The sequence below is a fragment of the Macrosteles quadrilineatus genome, unplaced genomic scaffold (assembly GCF_028750875.1).
Source record: "Macrosteles quadrilineatus isolate MER2022 unplaced genomic scaffold, UCM_ALF_1.0 Scaffold_6__1_contigs__length_79288215, whole genome shotgun sequence".
NCBI classification, from domain to species: domain Eukaryota; kingdom Metazoa; phylum Arthropoda; class Insecta; order Hemiptera; family Cicadellidae; genus Macrosteles; species Macrosteles quadrilineatus.
In genome coordinates this window covers 11,394,399-11,409,331 of record NW_026542599.1, presented here as the reverse complement: position 1 = coordinate 11,409,331, position 14,933 = coordinate 11,394,399, and the positions used below count along the sequence as shown (strand labels likewise).

At 36.4% G+C, this 14,933-nt stretch overlaps 1 protein-coding gene across 1 annotated transcript; it reads right to left on the bottom strand.

Moving 5' to 3' along the window:
- Positions 1 to 129: 129 nt before the first annotated feature.
- Positions 130 to 13,033, bottom strand: LOC128997341 (uncharacterized). The gene is made up of 7 exons (XM_054422978.1): positions 12,764 to 13,033; positions 7,293 to 7,406; positions 6,891 to 7,111; positions 5,803 to 5,985; positions 3,282 to 3,458; positions 1,886 to 2,051; positions 130 to 1,213 (listed from the first exon to the last, which is right to left on the bottom strand). Exons 1-7 carry the CDS (start codon positions 12,885 to 12,887, stop codon positions 1,089 to 1,091), a joined length of 1,110 nt encoding a protein of 369 aa, XP_054278953.1. The 5' UTR covers positions 12,888 to 13,033; the 3' UTR covers positions 130 to 1,088.
- Between the last annotated feature and the right edge of the window lie 1,900 nt (positions 13,034 to 14,933).

The following is a 14,933-nucleotide window of genomic DNA, read 5'->3' as shown; positions in this document are numbered from 1 at the left end:
CATTTAAATAAAATTAGTAAGATTGCTATTTATAGTGACTTGACTAAATAATTTATGAGTGACAACATTAATTATTTAAAGTGAAAAAAAAAATACTTACTTCAAAATCCTTATTAGAGTATTGCAAAATAAACTTGGCACAGAAGTATAACATTGCACATTACATGAAAATTAGGAAGCGCTTTTTTAAAAGAATATAATATCTGTCTCATTTGGCAAGTTGTGGTAACATATAAAACTATAATATTAAAATATATTGTTCGTTGTTGCATCTATGAGAACTGTTTACAGACAATTGGAAGATTCAAGTCATTTTACATTTTTATAAATTAATCAGATCCCTAAAGTAACTTGCCCTACTAAATAATTTGAAAATTATTTAACATATCTCCAGTGAAAAATTATTGTGTCACATTAAATAAACTGGTCACAAATCTATAACATTGCACATAATTGCCCATAACAATAAGGAAGCGTGTTGCGCATGGAATACTGTTCAATGATTGTCTCATTTGGCAATTTGGGGTAGCATAAAATTACAACATATTAAAATATTATTGTTCGTTGTAGCACCTAAGTCTGTTACAATCCAAATGATATCTGTTTATGGACAATTTGGCTTACAAATAAGGTCATTTTACATTCAAATACAATTTGTCAGATCCATACTAAATATGTGCGTAATGCAACATTTATATAAAAAAAACTATTAGGCTGTTCAGATCTACAACTCTGGAAAACATCTCTCAAACAAAATAATGCTATTTTACCCAATAGCACAATATCAATATGGTAAAACAAACGTTGAAAAGTACAAACCTAAGTACTCGGAAAACTTAGTTAAACAACACAAATGAAAACATGAAATAAACAAGGCAAGGTAATGTATACCTTTCTAAGAATATCAGAACAAAACATTTCTTACAACTAGTTAACTGTGATGTGACCCAAGTAACGAATGTACTTGCGATTTGCACACTGAAATATCGCGATAAAAACAGCTTTGGCGTCAATCAGGCTGTGCCGTCAACCATGTACAAAGCTAGAGTGAACTGGAAAGGCACTTGTTACGTAAAGCTTTTGCATGACTAGACGGGCGTGGAGGTTTCAAGATCTACGTTGTCCATGGCTCTATCTGACAGGTAAGTGATGTAAGAAGGCACATACTTGAGTCCTTCGTCAGCCTGGATACAACGATCAGCTCTGGCAAACTCTACAAACATCAATTAACAAGTTGGGTTAGCTATCGTTTATCAAAAACAATTACATCTTGGTGCAGCTCCTAGTTGGTGGAATGCAAAGCCCTGACTTAATGTCTGAGATTGCATCAGTAGTTGATTGCAGTATTGATGTAGTTTCTAGCTCTGACTGGTAAGTGAGCCTGTGATTAGTAAAGTCCTATAGCAGGGGGAAATATCAATGATATGCTGCATTTTTATCTATTAGCTTCTGGACTTCAAACAACCTGAACTCCATCCTCCGGAATAATTCATAACAAGCTATTTGGCTTTACTTTAAAATATAAATGGGTTGTGGCTGTTAAAATGTATTTTTTCTGAATGGGACAAAGTTCAGCAATCTCATTGTGAACATTGACAGACAATCCAATACTGTTATTTCTAGTTGATGGTTGAACTACTGCTGTTTCAGACGTCAAACTTAATTTAAACAGAGAAAAGAGCAAAACAACAAGCAAACCTCCAACAATCTTCACCCCAGGTTGTATTGAACATTGAATACAAAACACAAGCAATCATCGTTTCCAATTAAAAAAATTACAATTCCAAAATTGTAAGTTCAAATTAAAAATTTACACAACCTCCAATTAAGTTAATTCTAAAACCTATGCGAACTTTTCTGTAGTTAAACACATAATGTATAGTACCTTGATAGGGTTTCGGTATCGGAAGCATATTGTTGCCGAAAGATTCACATCCCGGAAGCGGGCTGAGGTGAACCAAGGACTCCTCCAACGGAATGCTGCCGATCACCACCGGGACTGTCAGCAGCACTGAGGTATCGTTGAAGTTCTGTCTCTCAGGAACTCGCAGCTAAATCATAGCATAGGTCAAAGAGTATACAACTATTAATTCAAATATTTCAAACTACAGCAGCTACAATATCCTTAACCTATAAAATTACCAGTTGAAAAGTAAAATAATATGCCGGGGCCTAACAATAACAAATTTTAGTATAAGGAAATAAATCTTTAGTTTGTACTGAATCAGGGAGTGACGCTTTGTGAAATTAGAATTTTCACGTAAAGCGGTCTACAAGTTGGGATGGGAAACTGCCAAGCCAAGTCATGCTTGATCTTTGATCTCACTAACATAGAAGATCAATGAACAGCCAGGGCTCTCACTCAACCCTGAAAACAAAATTCAAAATTTTCATAGTATATTTTTGTGACATTGGGATGTGGGAACACCACAGAGATCATCTCCAGTGACCATGTCAACACCAATATCCCGCGGGTCATAACAATGACTGATGATTTTTTCCAATTGCAACAACATACCTGATCATCTCTCACAATTTTGGCAACATTGATGATATACTGCAATCGTAGCATTATCCATGATAACTTCTTAAGATCACGGCGACTTCTCGGAGCATGGCAAGATGGTTATTATTTTCCGCGACAATGAATTTCTTATAGGGTACTTTCTAACAGGTCCTTAAAATTTTCACGGCTTTTAGTTTCATGGTCACAGAAAGCGTTTGCGAAAGATTGAAATTCAACGATTTTTAGATTTTTACGATCATAAGAGACGATGACTGTGGAAGATGTTCAGGAGTTTGCCATGACTGAAAAAGACGTTTAGGATTTCGTTTTAACCGCAAAGGATGTTCTTGAGTTCTCTGTGACCTCGGATTATGTTCACGATGTTTCTGTGACAGGGAAAAGACATTCACAAGGTGATTGTGAGAACAGAATATGTTCAGGATTTTTTTATAGCTCCAGAAGATCTTTAATTATTTTGTCACGACTGCAGATGATCACAGTTTCACCGTGATTTGCAGGAGAGCATGTACAATATTAGGTGTAAACCGACTGTAGTAACCTACTATAATTAAATTTTCTTTACTTTCCAACGCAACCTGGTTTTGCACAACCCGATTTTGACCCTTTGACTCGACCTGAAGTAACATAATGATGAAAAAGAGAGGAAACGGCAGATTTTTTGATGATTGTTCAAAAACTTAAATTTCCTAGTCTTATTTGGGCCTTGTTCACAGATTTATCACTCACCAATTCTAAGGTAATTTACTTTGTTTACCTGCAGCTTGTACGTGACGTCGAGATACTTGTGGTAAGTGGTGGGAGGCAGTGGAGGTACACGCAGCAACTCTTGATGCCACGTTTGGTCTCTTTGTTGCATCACACAGCCGCGTTTCGTCTCTGACACCACTCGATTCGTTTTCACGCTGTAGTTCTCAAACTTCAACTTGATTTTCTAAGGGCAACATAGACAAAAACCAGGTTAAAATAATTTGAACAAATGAGGAGTAGTGTATGGTACTAAATAAGCATGATATGTATGTCTGTGCTTTGGAAGTAATTGAGTTAGACTTCAAGCTGGGTCTTTCAAGGTGCGGAAGCGGAACACAGAGACCAATCCAGTTTCACTTCTAGGAAAAATTTCCTAAGACCTGAGTCTGGAAGGTAAGTGACTTTTTAAACCTTTCAAGTGCTTCAAGGCCAAAATTCCACACGAGTTAGATAACCAAAGTTTCATTTGAAACTATCTAAGCAAGTATAGCTCAACCAATGTTATCACTAATATGTGCTGCAATTACTGTAAGTGTGTATTGTTAATAGTATATTACGTTACTAGTCTGTTTACCGGACGAGTGTGGTTGTTTCCGTGTGAGACGAAGTCGAGTACGGGATTACCATACGAGACCGGTAAACACATTTTGGACGAGTGACGTACTATAGTTCACGCCATACTCTTAAATCTGTACAATTCTTTATATATCACCACCAACTTAAGGACTAACAATCACTAGTCATAACCTCTAAGAGAGGTTATGTTATTGTTTATAACACTCATCGCCAAATACAGTATAGCTGGTTGGTGTCCGGTAAAACTCATTACAGTAGTATGTAATAAAAATCCATTTGATTAAGCTGGCGGCAAACAGCAGTTTTCTGGACTAAATCTTTGCGTGGGAAGTTCGACAAAATAGTGTAGTGTGGCATAAACATTTTTTAGTTTGATTTTTGGGTTTGATGTAGTAGCCTATGTGTGTGTAGAGTTACAAACTTCACCTGTGGATTTTGATGTAATTTGATATGGATAGGCCTACTAATGTTCATTGTTAATGACGATTATTCCATGAAAACCCATCAAATAACAGAAATTTCCATTTGCCTGAATTGATTTTAAATTAAATCTATTTAAATAACATTAGGTTTAACAAGTCAAAGGTACCTAGGTTTGTTGCTACAGGGAGGCTAATAAAGTGTTTTAGTAAAATATTAATAGCTTACAATAAAATAAATAAATTTGTCAAGTTTGATAAAAAAATATCCATAAACAAGCAAATTACAACGTTTCGTTGTTATTCTCCACAGGAATAACATAGGAATTTGAAATTTACAGTTTTTTTTCTCCATAATTAATAACCATACAAAAACTCTCTAACACATATGTAAATCTATTGGTTGGCATGTTTGGCCTCTGGGGACACCAAAATGTAAAAGTAAATCAGTCCTGGGCCTAAGTCTTACCGTGCCACCTACAGTAATGGCTACTTCCCTATAGGGAAATTTGCTAAAATTGGATTATTGATTTTGGTTACAATTTAGTATGTTATGGGATGATGGTTATGACTCTGTTTTTGGTACAATGGTTATGACTCTGAACAAAATGGTACAACCTCCAATGGTGTAAAAGTTATTGTTCACAACTCACAAGTTATAAAAATTTTTGTGGTTTTCCTATAAATCATCATCGTTACGATGTTCTAAAGCAGTAGTCATTTTAATCTGTTCTATTACAACTGAGAAACGTTAGTTGATAGCGTTCTGGTGTTAAAACCTGTGAATTAAAGTCAGAGACTGATGAAAGTAACCCACCTATCAATCAAATGTTGTTAGAGAAAACAGTTCTTAAAGAATTAGTTAAGTTTAAATAGACTTGCATGAACTTATCACTTTCTTTAGTGTAGCTATTCGTTTATAATTTATCAAGCGACTTACTTATCAGTTATCAATCGACCAATTACATGACGTAGGCCTTATGATAAGAAATAAATTTACAACAGTTTTCAATAATTTTACAAATTTTCACTTAAACGTAAACTATGAGTAAATAAAAGTGATAATCCATAAAACCCTAGTAAAAATATTAGAATTCATGGAAAGCTAATATTCTATAATTATTTAACCTGCAATAAATTTTATCTAAACAGAATTTCAAGTTTTTAATGGAAAAAATAAATAAACCTAGCCTAAAATGTTATTGATCTGGTCTCTTTCTAATTTTTAATATTAAATTCATAAAACACTTGAATCATGATCATGGTTGTTCAATCTTGAAGATAAAGAAGTCCCATAATCATCCCTGATGATAACTGTGTCATAATCAAACGAGTTGTTTCCTTACTGTCTATGATTACTCTAAAGATTAAAGTCTCAAGAGCAAAAAGCTGGAAGTAAAATTTTCAGAGGAATGGTAATCAATTGAATTAGAACCCCATTAAAAATTAAGACACCTAACAGTTAGTGAACTATCTGATAAAAAATCCAGTAATTTCTTCCTATTTATTGCAGCTTCCCGATAAATAGCTCACCTGTACAAGAGCTGCCTGTACGAAACACAATGGGTAAGGCCTTGAGTTGAACACGACTGCGTTTATCTTGAGGCAGTCTCCCGGAACACACGAGCGAGGAGAGACCTGCAGAGAACTGGAGTTCTCATCAGACGTCAGACACATGCACATCTTCACTGGTGCATTGGCGATAGACTTGTCCCTCTGTAAACAATCAAAAACTTTGTAAATTATGTTTAGGGATACCTACATCCTAAAAATACCACAGAGAAGTAAGGGTGTATAGTTTATTTCCATTTCAAAATTCAAGACTAATTCCAGACTTTTCAAGATTAATTAATTTTTCAAACCTACTTTTTTCAACAATTAGGCTAGCGATAAGTCGATATCAAAATGATACAATTCACGATACTGAAACCTGAAAACGATTCTCGATACTGATACCATTTTTATAGTCTTACCAAATTTTCTAAATCATTTGGTTATACTAACCCTTATATATAAGTCATACTAAAGTATTTTTAAGATACTGTGGGGTTGTTTTTCAAGTAAAAAAAAAATCAATGCAGCAATGATAAATTCTAATTAGCCAATTTGGGTTTAAACCCTTCTTAACACATTAACCACCATATCGAAGGTACCCGGTAAGTGAAGATCTAACCACAAAAACTAATTGTATTTTAACTACAGGTGTGCCAACAGAAATGTTACCAACGATTCCCGCAATAGCGACAATATTCTGATTATCTCCTGTGGCCATGTAGACATAATCATTAACTCTCACAGTCATGGAAACTTGATCGTCATCTAGCGCGATCGTGGCAAAATCATGAACAACTCCCGCGGCTGTCTAAACAGCATAATCGTCAATATCGTCTCCCGCGGTCAAGGAAACGTGATCGTTGTCTAGCGGGGCCGCGGCAATATAATGAACGTCTCCCGTGGCAGTGTTGACATCATCATCGAAAAGTTAAATCATTAATGGCATTTTTTATCAAACTTTTTTAAACTAATATATTTAATTATATGAAGAAGATAAAAAAAACACAACTCTTATCTAAAATAAAGTGTGATTGGATGACATGTTGATCGGCTAGCACTAGACTTACGGCAGCTTTAGGAATGGTATTGCAGTCAACGATGTTTACAACCGAAATATTTGCTTCAGTGTTGATGTTCTGAGGGATCTCGTCTTGGAATGTTTCCTCCATGGAAGCGTAGAGATAGTAGATTATACCTCCTTGTTTCAACATGACTGACGGGGGCAGATTGCTGTCCAACGGGACAGAGAACTCTAAGAGCTGTTCGTCGTACTCACTGTTGATCAAATCTGCAAAATTGTAAGTAGGTAATACAAACGTTGTTCACGGATACATTTTGCAAAAGAGCATTTGGCAAAAACAATGAATCCAAAAACTTAGGCCTATATTCTCAGATTTATTACTTTAGTAGGTAATGTAAAAACTAGCCTAGCACGTTAAACTTTAATTTTAAGTTGAAAACCTACTTACCAGGGGAGTGAAACTCATGTATATCACTCTCGTAGAAGACTTTTTCGATGGTCGAATGGTTGTCATTTTCATCAGATTCTATGATGATTTTCCCAACAATGCCAACTTTGATTCCTAAAACATGGAAATGTAAAATTAATTTTCAGTTAAAATTAGAATAAATGAATCAGATGCAAGATTACAACTTGTTTGACATTTATCAGCTATACGTAAGAGGATGGATAGTAAATTAACCAATGACTAAACATTGATATGTCCACAATGACTAACTATGGATAGAAAATGGCATACAATTTATATTGATTTTTCTACAGAAAACATTTAAAAATATATATATATTAACTACTGTAACAAATTTCAACTATAATATGTGTTCGAAGATATATAAATACCCCCGCCGCAGCAAACCTGCAGACTAAGCGAATTTCTATTTGCCTGATTGGATTTACAATAAAATATCTCATCTAAATTGTATTAGTTTAACGAGTACTTAGGTTTGCTGCAACAGGGAAGGTAATAAAGTGCTTTTATTGTGAATTGGTAATAGTTTAGCATAAAACAAATGCGTTTTCAAAATTTGATCAAAATATGTTCATAAACAGGCAAACTACAACAGTTTATTTATTCTACATAAGAATAATATGGGAATTTTAAATTTACAATATTTTGTAGCCTAATATTCTCTGTAACACTTTGGCACATAATAAGACTTCAACATGATAAATTATTTGTTTTTTAAGCTCTACAAAAAGGGATGGAGGGGATTAAATTATTAGTTCGGGACGGGACGGGATTTGTAATTCCTTCCCGATTTTCACATCCATTAGACCACGCCTGTGTAAAATTGAATTGCGACCAGTGCCACTGCATGTCACATTGAACTCAACATTTTATTTTTTTTCTGGGAAAAAAGTTTTATTATTTCTATATTTAAGTTAAATGGAATTAAGTTACCTAATTTTGGTATGATCAGGTACCGTAACATACCGGTAGATATACCTATCACATAAAACGAAGCCGGTCCCGTTTTTATTTTGAGATAACTTAGGCCAACATCACAAAATAAAAATAGGACAGGTCACACTGTATCTATCAGATATACAACAGAGCAAAACAAAGCAAGTGTGCTCGGGACAAAATTAACAGCAATACTACTTAAAAGGTGTTTGGGGAGAGGGGATAAAACAGCAAACTGGCCAAGAACGGTTTTGGGACGAGAACATGAAAATAGCAGGAATTTTTCATGTTTTGGTATCTAATAGATTAGGTGTGACCGACTGAGGGTTAACATTTTAAAGTTACCGTACAGGAAAATATTAATAACTTAAGCCTAAGTAAGTTTATAACCAAAAAAGTTTGCCTCACAATATTTTCTTCGAATTTAAAAGTTATCCCAAAAGGACCACTTCCCCAAATCTATATTAAGTTAACTCTAACAATGGTGGTTTAACTTAAGACTATAACCACAGATTTAAACCTCAGGCTTAAAATAACTTAGGCTAGAGAAATAATTAACTTACTTTCCGAAGCACTGATGGCTGTGACAAATGAAGGTAAAAAGTAAATAACTTAGGGCCTATTGGAGAAAAATATAGCCTACTACATAGGCCTACGCCTAAGTTAACTTATAGCCGTCAACAAAAATATCGGAGTAAAATATCATTACAAAAAATATAACGGAAGACAAAATAATTAACAGGTACAGTTTCTTAACTGGGTTACGCTAATATTGATTAATACTAACTTATCGACTTGAAAATATTGATTAACTTAATAATCGATACCCCTAAGTTATTTCAAAATATAGGCCTAGGTATCTAACTTACGGTATTATAAAATTAAACCATCATAACTTAACCTCAGGAGAGCCTCAAGAACCTAACGATATTTCATCAAAATACTGACTGCATGGGGAATAAAATCGAACAACTTAATCACCTCCTCCATTCCACTTCTCCAGATATTATCATCATCTCAGAACATGGACAAGATCATGATCGTCTGAACAATACGCGGCTGAGCAACTACAATCTTCTCTCAGCCCACTGTAGGACAAATATTAGTAAAGGGGGTGTTGCCATCTTCAAACACACTGACCTTGAGAATGAGGTTGAAATAATAAACTTAGAGCTCGCAAGCACCCCTTTGGTAATAGAAGTTTCTGCGGTTGCTGTAAAACTTAATAAACATGCAAAATTATTTGTTCTGGGCGTTTATCGTCCCCCAGGAGAGGGCAAGGATGCATTTGATCTTTCCTTGGAGACTCTTTCAAAAATTCTAGACCCTTGGGTGACACAGCATGACATAATTCTCATCATGGGTGACTTCAACATCGACTGCTTAGTATCATCAGCAAGAAGCAAACAACTGGAAGAACTCCTAACGACTTTTAACGTTCACCGAATTAAGCTTCCTCCTACAAGAATTTCTAAGGAGTCTTCAACATCGATCGACATGTGCTGTGTATCCTCAAATTTCATGCAAGAGGTTGACGTTCAAGTTATCAATACTGGAATTTCGGACCATACTGGACAATTGTGCAGTATAAACCTACCTGTAGCACAAACAAAACCTTGTATTTACTCTCTCCGTAGCCTCAAACCACATAACTTAGATAATTTAAAACTTCTTTTATCACTTCAAGACTGGACAACTATCTTAGAATACAGATGTGTTGAGGATGCCTACAATAGTTTCATTTCAATCATTACTTTAGCTCTTGATGCTACATGCCCCCGAACAATGTCCCGAAGCAAGAAGAAAAATCCGGTAAAACATGTTTACGATGATGAAGCCAAAATTATGAGAGAAGACTTCATTCGTGCTCAAGACCTCTACATCCTAAGAGGAAAAGAAGAAGATAAACTTCAGGCAAATCATTTAAAGAAAACCTACGACCTAAAGCTGAAATCGCTGCGTCGTACAGCCACTGCCAACTACATCTCGGAGTCCTCAATAAAGTCGAAGGCTATCTGGAATGTGATTAATAGTGAGCGGAAGTCAAAAGAGCTTGGACCTGAAAGTTGTAAATACCTCATGGTGGACTCAAACAAAGTAGAAGATCCCAGGAAACTTGCTGATTGCTTTAATGCTTACTTCACATCAGTTGCTGAAGATACATTAAAAAACATCCCTGACCAGAAGCCACGAATCGAACAACACACCCAACTTGATGTACCATTTCCCTTGATGTCGTTTCCACCTACCTCTAAGCAAGAACTGCTCAAGATTATCTGCAGTCTACACAACAAGACTTCCTCAGGCTTAGATGATTTTTCGTCAATCATGGTTAAACACTGCAAAGATGAACTAGTAACACCTCTACAACATATAATAAACCTAAGTATGTCCCAAGGTATTTTCCCAAGCAAAATGAAAAGCTCAATAGTAATTCCGATACACAAGAAAGGAAGTAAACACGACATAGAAAACTATAGGCCCATCTCATTGGTTTCTACCTTCTCGAAGCTTGTGGAGAAGATAGTTCTTATTAGGCTCACGGATCATCTAGAAATCAACAGGATAAGATTAAATTCTCAACATGGTTTCCAAAAGAATAAATCTACAGTTACAGCCTTGGTAGAATTGATTGAACACATTGTGGACAAACTCGAGAAGGGGGAGAATGTAACGAGTGTCTTCCTCGACTTGAGTAAGGCCTTTGATTGCCTCAGCCATAATCTGATCCTTGCAAAACTTGAAGAACTTGGTTTGCAAGGTGTTGCCTGGAAATGGTTTCAGAGCTACCTAGTGGGACGCAACCAACTTGTTCAACTACGACAGAAAGTGAATGGGAGAGTCTCTACATACAGATCAGAACTGCTTCCTAATTCAAGAGGCGTACCCCAAGGGTCTATCCTGGGGCCGGTGATTTTTATCCTATTCACTTACGATCTTCCATCACACATCGAGCCGTACAGTAAAGCATTAATGTACGCTGATGATACAGTCTTAGTAACTTCAAGCAATTCAGTTGAAGATCTAGAAGTTAACTCTTACATTGCATTAAACCTAGCAATTGATTACTGTAACATGAACGACCTGGTATTCAATGCGGGGAAAACCAAGCAGGTAAACATGGGAACGAAGAGAGATGAGATTTCTGGCTGTCCAGATCTTCAGGTCACTGAATCATCAAAGCATCTTGGTTTGGTTATTGACAACAGGCTCTCATGGGTTGATCACATAGACGAACTATGCATGAGATTAAGCAGCGCAACCTTCGCTCTAAGACGCATCAAGTGCATTAGTACGACAGAAGCCCTAATAACATCGTATCACTCTCTCTTTGAAAGTCATCTTAGGTATGGCATTCAGCTTTGGGGAAGTGCCTCCCTTCACATCATCCAACGGGTGCTGGTCCTGCAAAAGAGAGCGTTAAGAGTCATGGCTGGCCTTGGCTGGAGGGAGAGCTGCCGAGAGCCTTTCAAACAGTGGAACGTTCTCACTGTGGTGAACATCTACATCTTGGAAGTTGTTTCACTCGCCTGCTTGAAGGGTCTCCCCAAAAATGAAGATACCCACCAGTACAACACTCGGCGCGCAGGAGACTTCAACCTTCCTGCCCACCACAGCAAGCGGTTTGAAATGAAGCCATCGTACAACGGAGCGAAGTTCTTCAACCTACTACCAGATGAAGTCAAAACTTCAAAACCTAAAATTTTTAAGACAAAACTGAAGGAGTGGCTGCTAGGTCGTCCATTCTATACGATTACTGAATTCACCAACTGGCGGAACGACTGAATATTTCGAACATTTTATTGTAAAGGAAGAAGAATGTCAATCTAATTGTTTGTATATACACTTTGTATTTTTGACACTATTTCAATCTTGAAGATTGCAAATAAAGCATCTCTCTCTCTCTCTCTCTCTCTCTCTCTCTCTCTCTCAACCTAACTTAACCAACCAAACTTGCTGATGGTGAAAAAATCGCATGAAGGCTTGCGAATTGAATCGATAGTTTCAATCATATTAGCGTAGCCCAGTTAAGAAACTGTACCCCAATCAACTTATAAGTTAGGCCTACATACTTGTAGATGGAAAAACATCAATTAAAAATCATTTTCCAAACATAAATATTTTCTATATATCAACTATCGATACCCAACAGCCAACACTAGAGGAGATTGGGATAGGCCTAATGAAAATGCCTAGGTTAGAAGTAGATAGGCCTAGGCCTAGCCATTTTCATTGTTATTTTAGGCTACATGTAAGCAATTCAATAAGTTTAGGCCCACTCATGTTCTTAAAAATGGTTGGTGTCAAATTCACTATAAAGCCTTTTGGAGTGGAGAAATAATTGAAGGAAGGACAGCCGACCCAGCCCTTTGAATGTCTCATGAATAACTTAGGTAGGCCTAGGCCTACGCTAGGATGTTTAGGCTAGGCCTATAAACTAATCCACACCAAATTCTGAGAGGGCTAAGGTGAAGAACCATGTAACCCAACGTATTAAATTACTATTTACTTACTTTTGATAACCGAATCGTTCAAGGTAATTACTCTAAGAATTCCCTTTGCATTGGTGCCAGTTACGAAGAGGTTTCCAAAGCAATGAAACAAGAATTTGAGCCTCATCTGGTTAGCCGCGTTCATTTTCGTAAATATTCAAACAATGCGAAGAACAATCTTTTTTGCCTTAAATCTTAAATGAGAATGTCTGAAAATTAATTATTACAAAATACACAATGCTGTATGATGGATAACTAACTGTACAAATTTATTACAAACTTTTAAATGGAGGTGCGTTTGTTGTTGTTGAATTGAATTATAAAAAAAGCCATTTTTTTACACCGAAACCTAAACACACCTTTTAGCTAGGCTATGACCAACCTTGAAAGCTATGTGCTACATTTAAATGTGTAACATATATAGGATACTAAGCATTGATTTTAATCATCAACACATAAATAAATATGCATTATTTGGCATTATTATCTGTTTTAGCGGAATCTTCCATATATGGAATTAGCTATTATCGTAGGTCTCATGATAAGACCTAGACCCGGGTCTGTGGTCTGATTTACTTTTTCGTTTCATAGAGGATACGCGTCCGGTAACCGGACGTGGATAAGGCGTACGGCAATGACGTCATGGGGTTGCGGGAGCCTGGAACGCCTTTACCACAACAATACAATGACCAGCCATCGGTGTTCGTGGTGTAGTGGATAAGATGCTCGGCTGATATGCAAGAGGTCCAGGGTTCGAATCCCATTGATGACTTTAACTTTTTGTCGAAGAGTTTGCATTGAATACCATTTATTCTTAACTGTACATCTTTTATTAGAATTTTTGGCATTTATAATTTTTTTTATAGAGAAAGAATTTCACCTTAATTCGATTTTTTCACTATCAGCAAGTTTGGTTGGTTAGGTTAGGTTATGACAGTAATTGCCGGACGTCTAATCCACGTCCGGTTACCGGACGCGTATCCTCTGCCAAACGAAAACACAGAGGATACGCGTCCGGTGACCGGACGTGGATTAGGCGTCCGGCAGTGACGTCACCGGGTTGTGAGGGCCCGGAACGCCATTACCACAACGATACGATGTACAGCCATCGGTGTTCGTGGTGAGGTGAAGTGCTCGGCTAATATACAGGAGGTCCCTCTGGTTCGAATCCCGTCATTCACTTTTTGTCAAAGATTTGAATGCCATTTTTTTCTTAACTGTACATCTTTTGTTTTTGCAATTATAATGTTATTTTATGATGAGAATTTAACCTTCATTCAATTTTTTCATCATCAGCAGGTTTGGTTGGTTAGGTTAGGTTATGACAGTAACTGCCGGACACATAATCCACGTCCGGTTACCGGATGCGTATCATCTGCCTTAATCCTAAGCTATCAACATTGCAATACCTAAACAAAACACCCCCCAATATCTTCCCTGAAGCAGCAAACATAATTAAATTCATCCACACTAATTACTTAACTTAACTACTACTATACTTACTATACTAAACTTAACTACTACTATACTATTAGTATAATTAACTTTTTTGTATATCTTAATAAATCTGGCAATTTTTAGGGAATATTTTAGTAGAAATCCAGCCTAGTAAAAGGAAATTCGTTTAGTCTGCAGGTTTTTTGTGGCGCGGGTATTTAAAAGAGTATTGTGTATACCTCCACTCTGTATTAAAAGTATTAAAGTATGTAACTCTGTGTAACTGTGTAACTCTGTTGTAACTATTTCCATTTTGATATAGGGTACTAAACAGTCTAAAATAATTAATTTTTGGAAGTGTTTACCACTTTTGCACTACTCTATAACTTATCTTCAATTGAGGTGTTCCACCTTCCGTCACCAGAGTTTTAAAGAAACAAGCCCGTAAATTAAACTTTCTTGGAAATATAAGGGCAATGTGGGCATGGCTCACAGAATAACCGACTGCCAAGTCTCTACCACTTCAGTGACCACCAGGACTAGGCAATCCTTTAGTTTTCAGAGTCCTTCTCTAATGTGTATGTGCACTCGCAGCTCTTTATTTAAATATTTTGTAAAATACAATCATGCAACCCTTTACAATTCATGCAATTAAGGTGGTATCTTCTCGTGCAAATATCAGTCCACATTCTCATCATGAGCTCAATCGTTGATAAAATAATACATTCAAATAAAAAATGCGGTTCAAAATTGC